This window comes from Trichechus manatus, unplaced genomic scaffold (assembly GCF_000243295.1).
Source record: "Trichechus manatus latirostris isolate Lorelei unplaced genomic scaffold, TriManLat1.0 scaffold00026, whole genome shotgun sequence".
NCBI classification, from domain to species: domain Eukaryota; kingdom Metazoa; phylum Chordata; class Mammalia; order Sirenia; family Trichechidae; genus Trichechus; species Trichechus manatus.
The window spans coordinates 11520603-11540599 of NW_004443962.1; the positions used below are offsets into that span (position 1 = coordinate 11520603).

General features: G+C 38.1%; 1 protein-coding gene across 1 annotated transcript in view; it reads left to right on the plus strand.

The window, feature by feature from the left end:
• Positions 1–19997, plus strand: part of POLQ (DNA polymerase theta) — a 103611-nt gene that overhangs the window by 55669 nt on the left and 27945 nt on the right. The window contains exons 16-23 of the mRNA XM_023728683.1: positions 287–430; positions 1712–1908; positions 4333–4573; positions 8223–8416; positions 12646–12783; positions 14144–14318; positions 18256–18382; positions 18968–19089. Of these exons, the coding sequence (XP_023584451.1) occupies positions 287–430; positions 1712–1908; positions 4333–4573; positions 8223–8416; positions 12646–12783; positions 14144–14318; positions 18256–18382; positions 18968–19089 (1338 nt within the window). The remainder of the gene's footprint in view (positions 1–286; positions 431–1711; positions 1909–4332; positions 4574–8222; positions 8417–12645; positions 12784–14143; positions 14319–18255; positions 18383–18967; positions 19090–19997) is intronic.

A 19997-nucleotide genomic window follows, 5' to 3' on the forward strand; every position in this document is an offset into this window, starting at 1 on the left:
AGTTTTCAGATAGTTGAACCTTTTGGTCAAATGATGCCATGTATATTCCTGTATTATCATGAGCTCTGGATTCTGGACCATGGGGAATAGCTGTAGTCAGTCTGACAACCTGTTGTAGAAATCAGAGGTTTGATCAGATTTCTTAAATTTCTGTGTTTATGAATGAATTTGTTGATAAAGTTTTGAGTATTTTTCAAATAGTTTTTTTTTATTATCATTGTTTTAACGATCAGTTTAATGGTTTTATTTCTAGAGATTTGACTATTTCACTTTTTAATTTACTTAGTTAGTTCACTTCAAGAAACTCCTCCGAGAGATGATGGATTTCCTGTTAAAGACTCTGATGACGTCTTGGTGGTTGGACTGGCAGTGTGCTGGGGTGGAAGCGATGCCTATTATTTATCATTACAGAAGGAACAAAAGCATTCTGGTGAGTAATCACTATTTGGCCAAGTCACTATGTAATTTTAATGTAATCTCTAGTAGGATAGTGATCTTGTTTTTTGAGAATAATTTCCTGATATTTACCTAGAGTTTATCTGTAAGATTTTTTAAAAAAAGTTTGTTTTGGAGACTCGCTAGTTGTGTACATTACCCATACATTAACTAGAATGAATGTTTTAAAAAGCACCACCGTCACGCTCCGCTGCCTGTCACATAGGGCTGCTAATACTGTGTTTTCTTTTCTGAGGGGGCAATGGAGCCTCAGGGGCTCCCTGTCCACCCTAGAATTTGATTTTGAAGACTGGGTTGTAGCGGTTTCTTTTTAGTCTTTTTCTCTCATTGGCTGGATTTGGAACTAATCTAGAGGCAGTGATGACCTAGAGCGCACATTAGTTGCATCACACAGCCTGGGAGAAATCTTTGCAATTGAAAAGATATGATCCGGAAATACCTTGTGATATGATGATGGTTGTTGGTTATCCAGATGATTGATTGTTTTTCAACAGGAGCAAAATTAATAAAGGAACATTTTATTTTTTATTTTTATTGTGCTTTAAGTGAAAGTTTACAATTCAAGTTAGTCTCTCATACAAAAATTTAATAAAGGAACATTTTAAAGGATGCTCTGTAGTGTCTGTTGCTGAGTAAGCATGAAATATTTTTAGTTGTTTTGCAGGAAAATATGCTAGGGTGAGTAATTACTTGTACTTCTTTTATTTTAGATGTAACATTAAGTGTTCATACTAATTGCCCCTTTAAAAGAAGTTCCTTAAAAATTCATTTCAAAATATCTTTCCTGTCTTTAACAGGAAACATAATTTTTTTAGAAGTCTTGATATTTAGATTTTTCTCCTACCCTGGTGGCACAATGGTTAAGTGCTTAGCTGCTAACCGAAAGGTTTACGGTTCACACACACCAGCCACTCCATGGAAGAAAAGACCTAGCGATCTGCTCCTGTAAAGATTTCAGCTTACAAACCTATAGGGCAGCTCTACTCTGTCATTTAGAGTTGCTATGAGTCAGAATCAACTTGATGGCACACAACAACGATTAAATACAGCATTATAAATCATCTGGCCCAAACAATAATTTTTAGATTATGAGGTACTTCTGTCTAGATAGCTGATAGGACCTGAGTAAGTTCATGTTGAATTAGTGGTCACATGGAACCAGAACCTAAGGCTTCTGAATCTTTTTCAGTCTTTCCACTAAAGGTTGCTGCTTGAAATGAATGCGTATCACTTTGCCTTAAAACTTATTTTTTAGAAATCAGTGCTAGTTTGGCACCACCTTCTCTGGATCCAGGCCTGACTGTGAAAGACAGGATGTGGCACCTTCAATCCTGCTTGCAAAAGGATTCTGATAAAGAACGTTCTGTTATCGTCTATGACTTCATCCAGAGCTATAAAATTCTTCTTCTGTCTTGTGGCATTTCCCTGGAGCAAAGTTACGAAGATCCAAAGGTTCCATATCTTATTTAATTTTTACATACTTTAAACAAAAACAAAAACATTATTAGTGTTGAGGGCTAATTCTCAAATGACTTGGTGTTCGTTTAGCTCCAATAATGCAATTAAGTCTTTTAGAGTAGTCATTCCTTTATCTAGAAATCTTACCCACCAGAACAGAAAAGCATGCACAAATGCCTCTGTGTAGATAAAAGAAGTGTCATAAATTCCAAGCCCGAAAGTTCATACCTTTCCTCAGGGTTTTTTAAATTTTATTTTATTGTTGATGAAAATATACATGGCAAAACCCACTCCATCCCACAGTTTCTAGACATATTGATCAGTGACATTGCTTACTGTCTTCACATCGTGTCAACATTCTTATTATTTCTGTTTAGTTGTTTCACTTCCATTTATTTAATCTCCCTGCCCCCCTCTCCAGCCTTATCATGCTTTAAAATAGCTGTTGACCCTTTGGTATTATATAGATAATTTTTGTTTTTTTTGAAGAAATGTAATACTCAAGCGTGAGAATCTTTACTCTTTGGACTAAACTGTTTCTTAGTTTAAATGTGTCTTAGGGGATAGTTTCAATTCAAGGTTTGAAGAGCAACTCAAGGCCATAGTCTCAGGGACTCCTCCAGCCTTAATAGGTCCAGTAAGTCTGTATTCTTTAAATTTTTGAAGTTCTGTTCCACATTTTTATCTCTTTTTATCAGAATTTGTTTATTGTGTTCCTGATCAGAACGTTCAGTTGTGGTAGGCAGGCACCATCTAGTTCTTCATCCTCAGAGGTTTAAAAATTTTTTATTCTGGTCATAAATTCTAAGCTTCCTGGCCCATGGTAAATTAGAAGTGAAAGGAGAACTGTTAGATTTAGTTATATGATAGCAGGATGTTTCAAATATTTGTGAAAGTGGAGGCAGAAAATAGGAAAAGTAGGTGGATATAAGTCAAAAGGGGTAGTAGTTAGGGACCATTTGTCATAGGGACAAATCACCTTAATAGCCCCTGAGAATGCTCCTATATTTTAGTAGCAAACATTAATAAGGAGCTCTGATGGCACAGTGATTAAACGTTTGGCTGATAAACGAAAGATTGGTGGTTCGAACCCATCCAGCAGCTCTGTGGGAGAAAAGACCTGGTGATCTGCTCGCATAAAGATTACAGCCTAGAAAACCCTATGGGGCAGTTCTACTCTGTCATATAGGGTCGCTATGAGTGGCAATTGACTCAATGACACACAACAATAATATACACTTAATAGTATAATACATTTTTGTAACATATTTATTTTTAATATCATAGTCCTCAAAGGAATAAAAATGTCACTTTTTTCCCTGTTGATACTGGATGCATGAGATATGGAATATTAATTTAGAGTAGGGAAATGTAACTAGTTGGTAGTTGTTATCAATATAGTCAATAATAATGGGATAATTTTTAGTTCCTTTACCTTTTTTAAATTTTTTTGCAAAGATTTTTGAAGACAGCATCAGATAAATTCCATATAGTTTCTAAACTGATATTTCCTGGATATAAAAGGTTGTCACTTAATTTGGATGCTCGGGAGTCTGAAACGAGAATACGAGTAATATGAGCCTCTCATTAAAACTACAGTAACATCTCAGATTTATGTAACACCTTTGTCTTAAACTACTTGAAATATTTCATACTTAGTTTTGTTAATCATAACATTTTTGATATTAAGATGATAAACTATTGTTTATGAAATCTTGCCTTTATAAGCAACATTTGCCAACTTTTATATCAGATCATCTTATCCAGTACCCCATTACAAAACTTCGTTCTTAACTTACAAAAGAAATAACTGAGTCATATAGTAATTGTCAGAATTATGAACAAAGCTTAGATTTTCTTATTCTAAATTCAGTTCATTATCTCCTAGATATAGTATTAAAACTACACATCTTCTAGTCTCACCAGGAAGCTAAAAAAAGCAATCAAATGACCAGTTGGATGGTCCTGGTGACAGGCCCTCATCCTGAGGGAAAAGTCTAGAGATTTTTTAAAACTCTGGTTATGAACTTTTTGTGGTAAAACATTTATGCCTCATTGCTTCTGATGTTGAGAGAACTACACAAACCTTAAACTATATAGGCTCCACTTTATTATAGTAGCTTAGTTAAATCAGCCTTAGTGGAGAAGAATACATATGGATTTTCAGACACATGGTTTTAGTTAGCTGAGAGGCACTTGGTTCAGCAGAAGCATTGCAGTAATGGAAAAGTTGTAACTTTCCTTCTTTGAAGACCACTGCTCTAATTGATACAAAGAAATGAATCCTATCATAATTATCCTTTCTGTCTCTTCTCCTGGGAAGACCACTGAATAAGTGTTAAGTGAAAATAGAAAAATGAGCTTCTTTTTATCCCATTTAATGTAAGGATACAGTATTCATATTACAATCCAATTCAGGTGGCATGCTGGTTATTAGATCCAGATTCTAAGGAGCCGACTCTTCACAGCATAGTTACCAGCTTTTTTCCTCACGCACTTCCACTCCTGGAAGGAATGGAGACCGGCCAAGGAATTCAGAGCCTGGGGCTGAATGTTAGCACTGAGCACTCCGGGCGATACAGAGCGTCTGTAGAGTCCATTCTCGTCTTCAACTCTATGAATCAACTCAATTCTTTGTTGCAGAAGGAAAATCTTCAAGGTAAAACAAATTATCTGGCATTTTTATGATGCTACAGACTGAGGATGGTTATATACTTAAACACTATTTGTCACAAATGGGTAAATTACACATTTTATGCAGACCCTACCTTTGGATTATCTAGTGCCAGGGTTGACAAACTTTTTTATTTAAAGGGCCAGATAGTAAATATTTGTGGCTTTCCAGATGAGATGGTCTCTATCACAAATACTCAACTCTGCCACTGTAGCCCCAAAGCAGCCACACACAATACAAACATAAATGGGCGTGACTGTTTTCAGAATTACATACTTTCAATCTGTTTGTGAGGAGACTGTTCCAGTAATTAAAGACGGCAATTTCATCTGTAAAAAGAGGGGCTTGTAAGTTGCCGCAGCTTTAAGATTGCCATGCCAAGTCAAGGAAGGGGTGAGGAGCAGGCAACTAGAAAACCAAAGCTTTCTTACTGCTTAGATGTTACCTTTTTATTGATTCAGCATCTGCTTAACCCTTTGTTGTAACACTTGGACTGGTTTCCAGAGTTCTGACAAAGTTGGTTCTGCCAGTCTCTGCTTGTTTTTTATTTTTTTGTTTCTTTTTTTTGGCATTTTGTGGGGTGGGAGGGTGGCACTGTGCAGCTGCTCATACTGCTATCTTACTCTGGACTCTGTAATGAAATCCTTTAATTTTGTGAATACGTCCTATTATTATGAGTCTAATAATTCCATATCTGCAATTCTTGGGGGTCTAAATCTGTGTTGTTTGTTGTTTCTGCAGAGTCTCATTCCTACTTCTTTGCTATCTTGTAGTTTTTCATACTCTTTATGTCTTCATATGGATTTAATCTATGGAGCCCAGCAGGGGGAAGCCTTCCTCTAGAAAAGTTTTGCTTCTGCCTCTGCTGCCTACTGCATCCAAGGACCATGTTAGCCTTTCTTGAACGTTTGACTCAGAACAGAAGTCTGAGACTCGGCTTTTCCTCCTGGTGCTATTTCAAGGATCTTTATCCCTTCAATCTCTTTACTCCAAGCTGGCTCCCTGCCACTCTGACTTTGTACTGCTCTGACTGCTCTTGTCCTGGACCTAGTTCCTTGTACCTCATGAATTTCTCCTCTGGCTCCAGGCCTCCAAAGCCAGGCTCCTAACTGCCCAGTACCTGCTCCTAGATGTTAGAGGTGGCTAGCTCTCATTTGTTTGTTTTTGGCTGTGGTTATGTGGGTTCCTGGAGATCTCTCCTGCTGTTTGAGACCAGCAATGCTTCAAAAAATGTGTGCTGGGGGTCGGGGAGAGTAGGCTGGCATTGCTCAGAGTCCTACTGACCCATTGTCCTGGAAGCTGAAGTCGTTGGTGTGATTTTTTTTTCTTAATGATTTAGGACAGCATTTCCCATGGTACGTTCTATGAACGCTTACTTTCCAGGATGTTAATAGATATTATATTAAATAAAGGATTTTATAGTTGTATTGCAGTATCTGAACTCACCTAAATCCCTGAGGGATAAGAATTAGGATCAGTGCAAAGCTGGTTCCTACGAAATGGAGGTCAGACAAACCTCCACTTCCAACTTTTTCACCATTTCCGGCACCAGTTGTTCCTCCCACGGCACTGTCTGCTTCTTTAGTGGCTTAGATGGTTTGTTGCAGTGGCCACACAAAACTCACAAACCATACTCACAGTTATGTGGCTTATGTGGAAGTAACAGGCTACAACTTGGGGTCAAGATCAACTTGGAAGTAATAGTGTACAACTCAGGAGACAAGATCAGTTTCATCAATCAGGACAGCGTCTAACCAGGACAGCTGTCAGCTCTCAGTTGGCTGTGCTAACCAACAACTCTTTTCAGCTGTGCCCGCAGGAAGGCCTTTCTCTCGGCTGTGCACACACCCTCCTCTGCCTTTGGCCTCCTCGTTGTTGGCCTCTCTGCTGCTAACTGGCCCAATACATGGCCAGTGTAGCAGTCTGCTTGGCTGCTACCCTCCTACCAGCAGCTTTCTGCTGTCACCATCGGCTCTGCCACCAGGCCCCTCTAGGCCTCTGCCGCCAGGCCCCTCTAGACCTCTGCTGCCAGGCCCCTTTAGGCCTCTGCCCTGCTTGGGCAAGTGTTACAGCTCTTTAGCTCTGCTAGCAAGCCTCCTACTTGGAGACATCCACTGGCTTTCTCTTTCTTTCTGTGGGCTTGTGCTGTCTCATGCCATCTTCAGTGTTACAGCTCTTGACCTGTATTACAGCTGCTTTAGGAGGCTCCCTCTTCCTTTCTCTCTTTCTTGCCTCTGAAAACCTCCGTGGGGTTCACTGCTTATGTAAGCAAGTTCCTTGTCAATTTCAAGACATGGCCCTGTCCAGCAGGACCACAAACTGACCAATCCCTGCAAATCTCTCATCCTATTAGGTGGTTTTACACATCAATATTTGCATAGCGAATTGACCAACCCCTGCAAGGCATGTGACATAGAGCAATCACAGGGCAGACTGCAGCCCAACCAATGATTTTTGGCAGAATTATAAACCTAAGGCCAGAAAGGCCATATATAGAGAAACTCATTGCACTGCAGACCACCCCTTGGGCTTTTTTGGCCATGGTTTCTTATACATACTTAATATTTGGAGAGTTACTTCTCCCTTCCTGTACATTTTAGCAGTCCAAGTCAGTCATTAACAATTAGTCCTTCAGTAGGGCAAATATGCCTCAGGGTGAGGTCACTCAGGTACCAGCCGTTCAAGTCTGCTGCAGGTATCTGTCTGATCTGGTTCGGTTCTCCAAAAGACTGTCCCGGCTTTACCCTTTCTGGCCTCTGATAAATTTAACTGAGAGAATATTATTCCCTTGCTCTGAGCCTCTTGAGGTATCAGCATAGCAAAACCTTTAATGGACATTAGGTCCAGCCACTGTACTGTAGTCCAGCACATGCCTCCCCCTTAGTTCAAATAAGTCAAATCAGTTTGAGATTTTCAGTTAAAACAAAATGAAGAAGTCTTCTTTGCTTCAGGTTTTTTCAAAACCTTTCATCTATTAACAGGCAATTTGAGTCTCCAAGAGGGAAATATAGAATGGAGAAACACACAGTATGCACAGTGGTTCTCAACTCCACGCTTTTCATAGAGTGTCTTTGTGATGAATATTGTAATGAACATTGTGGTAAAACTGAAATAGAATGTGTACTCTGCTGAGAGATGTCAGTAGATAGAAAGATACTGATTCTTACTTCAGGAATATTATAATTTACTATTCGAGAAGAGCACTGAAAATTATGAAACCTCTGTATTTAGTTCTTTGTGCAAGCATGCATGTACCCTGGAGACAGGAATCTCGGAAATGATTTTAGAGAACTAACCCTTTGAAACCGGCACAGCAAACAAGGTTGGTGACCCTGCTCCTGCTGAGTAGAAGCAGAAGCATTGTCTTGGGGTAAATGTGGTTACTTGTAAATTAATCTGCTCACAAAATTGCCAGCTCTTCCATTCTCTGCATAGACAAGAATAGTAGTGCTAAAGTGGCCTGTGCTTTTCCCCTTTCATTGTTGTTTTGGGGATGCTGCTCAGGGGCAGGATCCTGATGGTTGGGTTGCATCTCTGGATTTTTCTAGACAAATTCTACTTATGTTTAGGTAATACTGCTGATCTAGTCACTTAATTGATGAATTAATATATTAATTTTCTTTTTTTCTTTCAGATGTTTTCCGTAAAGTGGAAATGCCTTCTCAGTACTGTTTAGCCTTGCTAGAACTAAATGGAATCGGCTTCAGTACTGCAGAATGTGAGAGTCAGAAACACAAAATGCAAGCCAAGCTGGATGCAATTGAGACTCAGGCCTATCAACTAGCCGGCCACAGTTTTTCCTTCACCAGTTCAGATGACATTGCTGAGGTCGTATCATGGGGATAGGGAATTTAGAAAAGTAATTTTTAAGAGTTAGAAATGATCTGTGTGTATGTATGTTTCCTAAGATGCATATACCTAAACACCAAAGATTATTAAAATGAACTGTTAACCAGAATTCTTTGGGAATAGGATATTCTAGCATCTAATTTATAGTTACGTCTATATTTATGAAAATGGAAAGTAGTAAAAAAAAAAAAAAAAAAAAAAAGTCCCTTAGAATATGAACTCCACGAAGAGAGTTGCCTAGAACAAAGGAGGCACTCAGGAATATTCGCTGAAGGAGGGATCTTCAGTGGTAGTTGTGTAACAGTGTAGCTGTTTATCCATGAAAGTAGTTAGTTTATGAACCCTCACCTTTTCCCCACTTTCTGAAGAACTAGAAAATTAGATATTTTTCTCAGAAGTAGATGAAAGAAAGATTTTTGTGAGTTTTCTTTTGTAAATTTAATTAAGATTTTTACCACCTTACATAAATTTTGACAGCTTAGTCTTGTTTTATTATCAAAGTTTGGTGTTCTGTCCTCTCCTCTTCCCACACTTCTTCCCTTCAAAGGATGGTTGGGTTGTTGTAGAGTTGCTGCAGACATGGGGGTGGATGCTAACACTAGATGACATTGAAGCTCCTGTGTCTCCTAGATGTTATTCAGTAATACAGGGTCTTAGTAAAGATCAGCAGCTTTAGAGCCAGACTGCTTGGGTTTGAATCCCACGTCCTCTACTTACTAGCTAGCTCCCTGACCTTAGACCAGTGCATCAACTCTTCATGTATCAATTTCTTCATCTGTAAAATGCGGTAAGAGAATTATGTCATAGAGTTGTTGTGAGGAGTAAATGATAAAGTAAATGTAAAACACTTAGAATAGTGCCCCGCACATAGTAAGTATCCGGTAAATGTTATATGTTCTTATAAAGGTGTCTTTTTAAGCTACAGAGTTACATGTTTTAGAGAAAAGGAGGAATTATGTTTCTCTTAATTACATGGTACGTTTGTATTGAATCGAGTAGGTTTTTTTGGTTTGTTTGTTTGTTTTTTGTATTTTTCTGTGTTTTATTATGAATTCTTTAGCCCAGCAGTCCCCAGTAATCTAGCTGATTACACATAAAATTACCTAGGGAACTTATCAAAAATATAGAATCTCTAGGTGTCAGCACAGGTAGGTCTGGGGCAAAGGCAGAAATTGGTGCCTTTTTGAGTCAGATGGGTACTAAGGCATGTGAACCATTGGCCTAGACCAAACTCTGGACTAGAGTAAAAGGCCTTTAATGTTACTGGTTTGTTTCTTAAGTCTTCATTCTAAAGTAGAAGTGATATTTAAGGTGATTTAACAGTTTTACACATTTACTATTTGACCCTTTGTGATTTTAATTTGAATCTTTGAACTGGGCACACTATTACTAATTGTCTAGAGCTACACTGTCCAATACAGGAGTCATTAGCCATTTGTGACTATTTTATTTTTAATTAGTTAAAATTAAATAGAATTTATAAATTCAGTTCCTTAGTTGTGCTAGCCACATTTCAAGTGCTCAGTAGCCACATGTGACTAGTGGCTGCCATATTAGATACTGTAAATCTAGTACACTTCCATTGTTGCAGATGGTTCTGTTGGAGAGAAGTGGTCTAAAACAGGGGTCAGCAAACTATGGACTGCAGGCCAGATCCATTCCGCTGCCTGTTTTCGTAAATAAAATTTTATTGAAACACAGCCATGCCTATTTATGTATTGTTTATGGCTGCTTTTGTTCTATCACAGCAGAGTTGAGTAGTTAACAGAGATAGTAAAACCTGCAAAGTTGAAAATATTTACTATTTAGCCCTTTACAGAAAATGTTTGCCAACCTGTGGTCTAGAGGACAACATGGGTTAGTGTAAAGAAAAAGGATTTTAAACTTAAAAAGCTTTGGGCTCTAATTCTTATTCCACTACTTTCTGGCCATGCAACTTTGAGCACGTTTCTTAACTCTCTAATCCTATTTAAACTTTCAGATTTGTCATAGAGTTGTTATAAAGTTTACATGTGATAACACAGGTTAAAACACCTATCATAATGACTGGCACATATTAATTGCTCAATAAATATTAGTGCCTCTTACCCCCATCTAGCTCAGCCTGCTCATTTCACTGATGTGTTAATTGAACTACAGTACCCACTGCCGTTGTGTTGATTCTGATGCATAGTGACCCTATAGGACAGAATAGAACTGCCCCATAGGGTGAGTCTTTATGAAAGGTCTGTACATCTTTATGAAAGCAGACAGCCCCATCTTTCTCCCGCGAAGTGGCTGGTGGGTTCGAACATTTTATTGAGTGCTTTAACTACTGTGCCACCCTAATTGAGACCTAGGGGGTTAATTAATATGTAAAGTTTTCAAAAGCAATTTTGAAGGCTTCACCAAAAATACACACTTAAGATTAAAAAGCTTTTAAGTATATAACTTGAGGCCTTTGTGTTGTTTTAGTCATGATAAACCTCCCTTCCTGGAATTGTTGATGTATTATTACTTTAATAATGTTTCATTTTTCCTATGCAGTTCTTTCCTTCTGTCTCCTAACTTGCCACTCATATATCCTTTGATATCCATATTAGTGTTGCCTGATAAAATACAGGATGCTGAATTATATTAGAATTTCAGATAAACAAAGAATATTTTAGTATATCCATGCAATTCATCTTGAAATTTTATTTGCTAAATGTGGCAACCCTAATCCCTATATATGCCTATGTTCATGTCTATATCACATAATTCTTTGGTAAAAAAAAATTATTAACATCCACAGTAGGCCTCAATATCTTTCATTCCTAAGACTCCAGTTATTCACACTACTTGAAGCTGAAATCCTGTCTTTGTCACTGCCAGGGCTCAAACTGAATCTGCCTGGTTCATTCATAGCTGAGTCAGTGAAACTGGAACAGATCTAAATTTTCAGAATTTGGGTGAACTGGAACAGTAACTGGAATGGGACAAATTATGGGTTGAAGCTCTGCTGGAAACTTAGTCTCCCTCTTAGAAAACAAGGACAGCATATGTGTTGCCTAGCAACCAAATTTTCCGTGTGTCTGATTTTGCAAAGAGGCAGAAACAGTGGTGTCCTGCTCAAAGATGGCAGCCAGCCATGCTGCTTTGAATGTGTGTTGCTCTCTGCAGTCCTGGCAAAATCCAATCTCACACATCAGGCTCCTGAAAAGGTTCGTGGTACTATCTAGACTCTATTTACTATCTAGCTTCAACCCATAATTTTTCCTATTCCGGTTACCATGCCGATCAGCTAAATTGTGAAAATTCGGGTCTGTTCCAATTTTGCTTCGTTAGCCATGACTGAACTGGTTTGAACCAGTTCAAATCCCTGGTCAGTACTGGTCTAGGGAAGCACAGGCATATCCTTTCCTTCACCCCCAGCCCAACATGTTGAAAAAATTCTTGCATTTATGCAAATAGTTTCAATTTTTAGAATTATTACTGAGAAAATAACTCAGGGTTCACTAAAGTCTACTTAGTATATACATGAATGAGTAGATATAGAAGATAGTGTCCTGAATTTCCTGAGTTATAACCCCTGTAATTTGAACTAGTGAGTTTTAGGTTTATATTGGGTCATCCTCTTCCACAGAGCCTGAATCCCTGCCCTGTATAGGTCCTGTGTTGCCCCACTGGGTCTGTGGCCTTCTAACTTCTTGTTCCCAGGCACTCTCAGAGTTCATCCCTATGGTGGTGGGACTAGGTGACTTTCTGAACACCTTTTAACTTTAGCGTTCTCTGATTCTGTGCTCACACGATAGCCATGTAGGCTCCCATAGTGTTCATGATGTTGACCTTCTGTGGGGCTTAGATAATTGAGTAGCCATGTTGGTTACCAATTCAAGGGTTATTTAGTAGAGCTTACAATCCTCAGAGGCACCAGAGTCTCATTGTCAATAGCTTATTCACCAATTACTCACCATGGAATATACATTGCTGTGCTCTTGACTGTTTAAAAGCCTAGTGTTAGTATTAATCTGATAGTGCCTAAATTAGGTTATGGGCAGTCTACATAGTATATAAATTCTCACTGCCATCATTTATTAAATGTGATAATTCCAAATTGTCCAAAAGAAACATTTTTCTAGCCCATGTTGAACTGTAGAGATTGCTGTCTCAAATAACTTTTAAAATATTTTCTTAATGATGGTACCTGTGATTTGATTATTGACTAAAGAAGCATTAATTTCTTACAGGTTTTATTTTTGGAATTGAAGTTGCCACCAAATGGAGAGATGAAAAACCAAGGCGGCAAGAAAACTTTGGGCTCTACCAGAAGAGGGCGTGACAATGGGCACAACCTAAGGCTGGGCAAACAGCTCAGCACTAGTAAGGTGCTGTTGCAGGGCAGAATCTGAACTGCTTTTAGTATTTTGATTTGCAAGAATGTTGATAAAATCAAGATCCCACATAGCCAGTCTCTCACCATTTGAACCTTTCCAGATAAAAACAAATCGATTTTTAGTTCAGTAGTCCACAAAAACTGTGGAGACATTCCAACATGGAAAATGTGGCCCATACTATGAGTTAGTGGAGCCCTGGTGGTGCAGTGGTTAAGAGCTACAGCTGCTAACCAAAAGGTCAGCAGTTCAAATCCACCAGCTGCTCCTTGGGAACCCCATGAGGCAGTTCTACTCTGTCCTATAGGGTCATTAGGAGTTAGAATCGACTCGACAGCAACGAGTTTATGAGTTAGTAATTGGGTCCTTCCTATCATTATAACAGTATAAAGATTTTTAAATTCAGAACTGTAGACATTATTTAATTTTTGCCATTCATTATTCTTGGGCTTCTAGTACAATATAGTTTGTATGAAATTATATGAACATGAGCAAAGATATGGAAGAATTTAAAATGGAAATGAAAACAATAGCCAATACAAGTAAAACATTTTTTTTCAGTTCCAGAACCTAACCAGTAAGCCTTTTATAGCTTTAAGAATCTGATCTGCTAATTTCAAAGTCAAATGGCTAGTCACAGTCCATAGAAAGTGTATGCAGTAGTGGGAGAGAAGAGAAGAAGGGCTTATTTTCATATTTTTACTGAATGAAGTTTTAATGAAACAGTAAGGGTAGAATGGACAGCCACCGCAGTCCTGGAGGGCTGTGCTAGTGTGTAGAGTTTTGACCCTAGTACCACTAGCTATGACTTGCCTGCCCTTTGGAGTTACCACATCACCATGCTGTAGAACATCCATTTATTTGATCTCACTGGAGCTTTTACCTCACACATTTCTATTCCTTAATGGTTCATTGAATGTTTATGCATGGAAAATTCAAAGTGTTCAAAAATAAATCTCTTCTGATTTCCTTGGTGCGGAAACCATGAAGGTGTCAGGGCAAGAAGGAAAAAAACTGGGAAGCTTCCAAATACGTGAGGAGTGGAGAAGGAAAATGCATAGAGAAAGCTCTTGGGTGAAGAGTGGGGAGACAATAACTTTGCTAAGTTGACATTTTATTGATATTTTTATAAAGGTAGATCTAAATTACTGTTACTCAGAATTAACATGTTTACATTTTATAAATTATAGTTGTCATAGTTTTATCATGGTGACTCCCGACAAACCCCAAACAGTGATTTTGAGTTGTAGATGCAGGATTTATCAAATCTTAAGTTATTTAGCTAAAAGAGATTCTAGTTTGCTATGGAATAGGAGCAAGAATCCAATCTTACCTTGTTTTATTGCTTTGGCAGGATGTTCTAAATAAATTAAAGGCACTACACCCTTTACCAGGCTTGATATTAGAGTGGAGAAGAATCAGTAATGCTATTACCAAAGTGGTCTTTCCCCTGCAGCGGGAACTGCGTCTGAATCCTTTTCTTGGAATGGAAAGAATCTATCCAGTATCACAATCACACACTGCTACAGGTGATGAGAAATCTTAATAAGAATAATATCCAATTTTGAAAGAAAATTTTTTTTATATTTGCTTATGATGAGTAAGGAATTCAAGTGTTCATCACTGGGATTGATGAAGCTCCACAGACATTTATCAAACACATATTACAAGCAAGTCATAGATGCTACCCAGAGTCAGAGATGAATTTTAGTAAGATAGAGTTCCTTCTTTCAAGTATTACATAGAGTAACTGAAATATCTGAGACAGTGCTTTGGATGAGAGAATATACAGGAATTAAATATGAGGGTAAGTCAAAAAATATTGCTACAAAATCATAGAAACCTTTATTAAACAAAAATATCAAAATGTGAAGCTATTGTTTCTTGACATATCCTCCATCTATGTCTATACACTTCTGAAGGCGATGTTTCCATCTGTATCCCTTCACCAGAGAGTTCTATGCTCTTTGATTTACACCACATCAAAACAGCAGTTTTGGCATGCTGGAGAGACCCAAATTGTGTTCCTTTTAAATGTTCCTTGAGTTTGGGGAACAAAAAGAAGTCTGAAGGGGCAAGATCAGAGCTGTAGGGTGGATGGGGTAAGGTTTCCTAAGGAAATTCTCATAGGACACCCTTTGCTACCTTCAAAGAATGAGCAGGTGCAGTGTCGTGATGGAAAAAAATTCCTCATTGCAACTTTTCTGGCCTTTTTCTCACCAATGCAGTTTTCAGTTTTCTTAAAACTTCTTCGTAATAAGCCCCCATGATCATCCTGTGTCCTTCGAGAAAATCTATCAAGATCACCCTTTGGAATCCCAAAGAAGTCGCCATAACCTGCTGAGAGGTCTTCCCTCTCTTGGCTCATCTTTGAGGTCCTCCCGACCTTCCTTAAAATGCTTGATCCATCTAAAAACTGTTGTTTCATGTGGGGCAGCATTCCCATAAACTTGTTGCAAAGCTTCCGTGATTTGGGAAGATGTTCACTTGAGTTTTGTTTAAAATTTGATATTAACCCTGACCTCAAAATTGTTTTTTTCCATGGCACAAAAATTATTTTTTTTTGAAGGCACCCTAACGAGACTAAGATAAGTGTATTACTGAGAGAACTTGTCTGCAGCCATCCACTGATTGCAGAGACTGTTTAAACACGTTTTGTTTGGAATAAACCCGTGCATGTATGAACTGGAACTCTAGTAGCAATACTTTTTGACTTAACCTTGCATTTATTTGAGTCAGTAATCTTACCTAATTTTGATCCCAGCCCTCTCCTGAGCCTTTTAAGATTCTCCCCCAAGTTAAATCTAAGTGGACCTCTGGGACATCTGTATAATAACTGAGCATCGTATTTTACTCAAGCTTCAGAGTGCTTTGGGTGTCACATAGCCCTGTTGGGTTAGGTATAAGGTATTCTGGTGAGAGAAAAAACATTCTTTCCCTGTCGTTGTTGTGTGCTGTCAAGTTTATTCCGACTCATAGAGACTCTATGTGGCAGAGTAGAACCATGCATAGAATTTTCTAGGTTGTAATCTGTATGGGAACAGATCACCAGGTCTTTTCTCCTGTGGAGATGCTGGTAGGTTCGAACCCTGACCCTTTGGTTAGCGGCCAAGCACTTAACCACTGTGCCACCAGAGCTCCTTATATACTTTGCTAGGCAGTCCAAACTCAAAATACTTGCCAGACATAACGTGCAGTGGAAGAAAGGGTTGTGTTACTCCATCATAAGAGAGGCAGTTTAGATTCTTGGTATAGAATGTGGGCTTTGAAATCAGACTTTTACAAGATTTGGATCCTGGTATTCCGAATCTTTAGGCAAGATACTTAACTTCTCAGTGCCTAAGTTTCCTTGTGTATGAAACAAGGTGATAATAGCCCTACTTCACCAGGTCATTCTGAAGATTAAGTAGATTAATACATGTAAGGTGTTTAGGGTAGTAGATGCGCATGGAAAGTGCTCATTATCAGTTATTGCTGTTAGGGGAGGAGGCGCCACGAGGAGCTGCCTTTCTCTCTGTTTTCTTATTCCCTGATCTGAACAACTTCCAACTCTTCCTTTTCCCCTAGTTCCTTAAACTCTTGGTCCATCTTAGCCGAGAGTTTCTTAGCCTGTTGCTATTTATATTTCCTTTTGAAACATATACTAATGCTGTAAACTGGTGTAAAATAAAATCCTTGGTGATGGAAAAACAAATCAACTTAGAGTTTTTAAAAGTGTTACACATTTATTTGTTGCTTATAAAGTAGAAGATAATTCTTTTTTTCTGATTAGTTTTCTTTATACTATGCCGACATTTAAAGAATATTTTAGAAGTACATAGCAATGTCATTTCATTATTAGAATTCATTTCCATGAAACTACACTTGTGCTTTGTAATTTTTTTTTTTACTGTCCAGGGCATTATACTGAATAGTTATAGAAAAAAGAGACAGTGTGCTGAGGTAGTAAAAACAATGGACACCTTCCTCTGCTATTGGTTAGCTTTTTCATTGAACAGGCTAAATAGTTATAATGATAATAATTATAATAATAAAAACAAAACAGAAAACCCAAACCCATTGCCATTGAGTCGATTGTGACTCATAGTGACCTTATAGGACAGAGTAGAACTGCCTTGTGGAGTTTCCAATGAGTGGTTGGTGAATTCGAACTGCCAGTCTTTTGGTTAGCAGCCAAATGCTTAACCACTGTGCCAACACGGCCCCATTGTAATAAGAGCTGTCGTTAATTGAGCACTTACTTTGTGCTAAAAGCTAAATGACAAGGACAGAATATCAGGGATTTATTCACAAAAACAATGTCTAACCACTTAAAATATCTGATTCGTCAAAAGACGAAATGATATACTTATTAGAGAGACTGCTATAATAAAGAATGTATCATAAAACAGAAGGTTTTAGTGTCACTATATGTGTGTCATAAAAACTGCAGTAACAAAATTAATAACACAAACGTATTTTTGAACAATACTTACTGTGTTTTAGAAAAATTCAACCAATAAGTAAACAGGTGACATGTTAAAAAAAAATAAAAAAGAAAACGGAGGAAAAACAAAAGCTATCAATGTTACAACAAATCATTGTTTACTGGAAGATTCATTAACCTACCAATTCTAGTTTCCAACCATGTCAGTGTTACCGTCGATTCTCATGAGGAGTGATAATGGTGATGAAAAAAACAGTCCAGGTGGTGTCTTGAAAATGATATTTCAGTCACCACATCTCACTGCAATTCTGTCTCTTGCATTAGCTAATTCTCTGGTCCCAGTTGTTGTTCTTCTCCAGATCCTGTTCTATCTTGTGTATTCTCGGCTTTTAGAGTCTTCAATAGTCATTTCTTCTAGGATCTGTTTAATTTGCCTTGTATTTGTAGTTGTAATTAATACAACCACTAACACTGTTTATAGTGCTGACATCTGGTACTCACAGCTATATCTTAGGAATAGTTCAATATATCAAATTCTTATCATAAGATTGTTTTCTAGAGAGCTAGGTTAATGTAAAACATGGTATTGTAGCTGATTCATGCTTATTTATATTAGGATTGGTCTTGTACTTATTTTATCATCTTTAGATGCATGAACATGATAAAAATATTTCATTTAAATATCAAATTTTTCTTTTTTTAGTTTAGCAATGATAGAGGAGTCCCTGGGTGTTGCAAAGAATTAAGTGCTCGAGTACTAGCTGAAAGGTTGGCGCTTTGAACCCACCTGGAGACATCTTGGAAGACAGGCTTGGTGATCTGCTCCTGAAAGGTCGCAGCTTTGAAAGCCCTATGGAGCAGTTCTACTCTGTGCACATGGGGTTGCCGTAAGTCAGCGCGGACTCAATGGTGACTAACAGCAACAAGCAATGATAGAATATGCATTTTTAAGATAATTCAGAAATGCAATTACTGTTACAATAAAAGTCCGACGTTTTATTTTCTAATTTTAATGTGTTCTTTATTCTGCTTGATTTTAGGACGAATAACCTTCACAGACCCAAATATTCAGAATGTACCAAAAGATTTCGAGATTAAAATGCTAACACTAGTAGGGGAAAGCCCACCTTCCCAAGCCCTAGGCAAAGGAGTGCTTCCTATGGGCAGGTAGGCTCTACTTCTCTGTATATGTTTTGATAGACTTTTGCCATATGTTTTAATATACTTTTGCCAGTATGAATGGCTCAAAAATAACCTATTGGACAAAATAATGAAATTAGTTTAATTTTCTCTTCTAGGCGCTACACATTTCAGATTCTGAGTCTCTGTAAAGAAGCTAGTAGTTGATGGTGAAAGGCTGAAAATTTTGGCCACTAATTGTATCAACCAGTACTGTATGCATATTTAAGTGATACTCTAAAGGGAAGAGCTTCTCCAGCCACACACACAATAAGCACAGAGATAATTTATAGTTGATACAGTCAAAGAGCTTTGTTGAGTGAAGTTAAATGTCAGTGAATTTCCTCAGAACTAGTTTGTGAGAAAGGTTATTACAGACGTATCTTACTGAATGTTTAATTGAACATTTGCTAAAATAGGTCTAGTATCATTGTTAAGCTTTAAAGTGAGCCTCAGATAATAAGGTTGTTTCTAAGTTTCTTAAATGGAAATATTGATTTTACTGAAAATCAGGCCTTTTTTATATACTTGAGTCTGTTTGGTGTCCAGCTGACAATGTTGTTTGCACCACAGAGGAGGAAATAAAAGGGGTTATAACCTGAACCCTGGGCAGCAGGCACGGCTGGAAGAGAGAGCCTCTGACAGAGGGATGCCATTTTCCATTAGCATGCGGCATGCCTTTGTGCCTTTCCCAGGTAAGGTGGATGATTTCATTGCAGTGGGAATGGTTTTCAAAGCACTGATAAGGCCTGGATGATGAGTTAGACTCAGAAGCGTGCATTGGTCCCTCTGTGTTGCCAAGTTTATAGCAGTCAGTCAACATTGTCTTCATGATCTGCTCAGTATGAAACCTCTGTAGTATATGCTCATCAGCAGCAGTCTGCTGAAATCAGGTTTTCCAAGGTCAGTGTAAACCTTTTCACGAAATCTGGTGACACTTTCTTAGTCCTTGTCCTCTGACTGTTCTGCAGCATTTGTCACTCCTTCCTTATTCTCTCTTCTCTTGACCTCTGAGGGCACAGTATTAGCCTGCTTTTCTTATCTTTGTCTCTTTTTATGACTCAGCTTTGATCCCTTCTGTTTCTTCTCCCTATCTCCTCAGTGCAGCTTCATATTGAATGGGATGACTCCAAAACTATCTTCATTCTGCCTAATAGCACCTCAGTATTGTTATAAGCCTTTTGGTCATCAAAATATTTTGACGTCTTCATCTAACCTGCAAATCATCTCTACGTATTTGTCTTTAATCTTCTGCCAGCTGGCAGGTCCAAGTGAGTGCAATTCACCATCTGAATTGATTTAAATTCTGTGAGAGATTTACAGTCCAAGGGTGAATTCGGGTCTATGATGGCAGAACCTGTTGGACAATTGTCAGGTTTGCTTTTTAAGAATGAACTATCAGCAAAACAAAATCCAATCAGAGTTATCCAAGGGAATCTCTAGAAGGCCTGTGCAGTATATGGATAATTTCCTAACAGGTTATGCAGTCCTAGATTTCTCCTTTAATGTTTCTAGAAATTTATCCATTTCCTCTAGGTTTTCAAATTTGTTGGAGTATAGTTTTTCATAATATTCTGTTATGATCCTTTTTATTTCAGTTGGG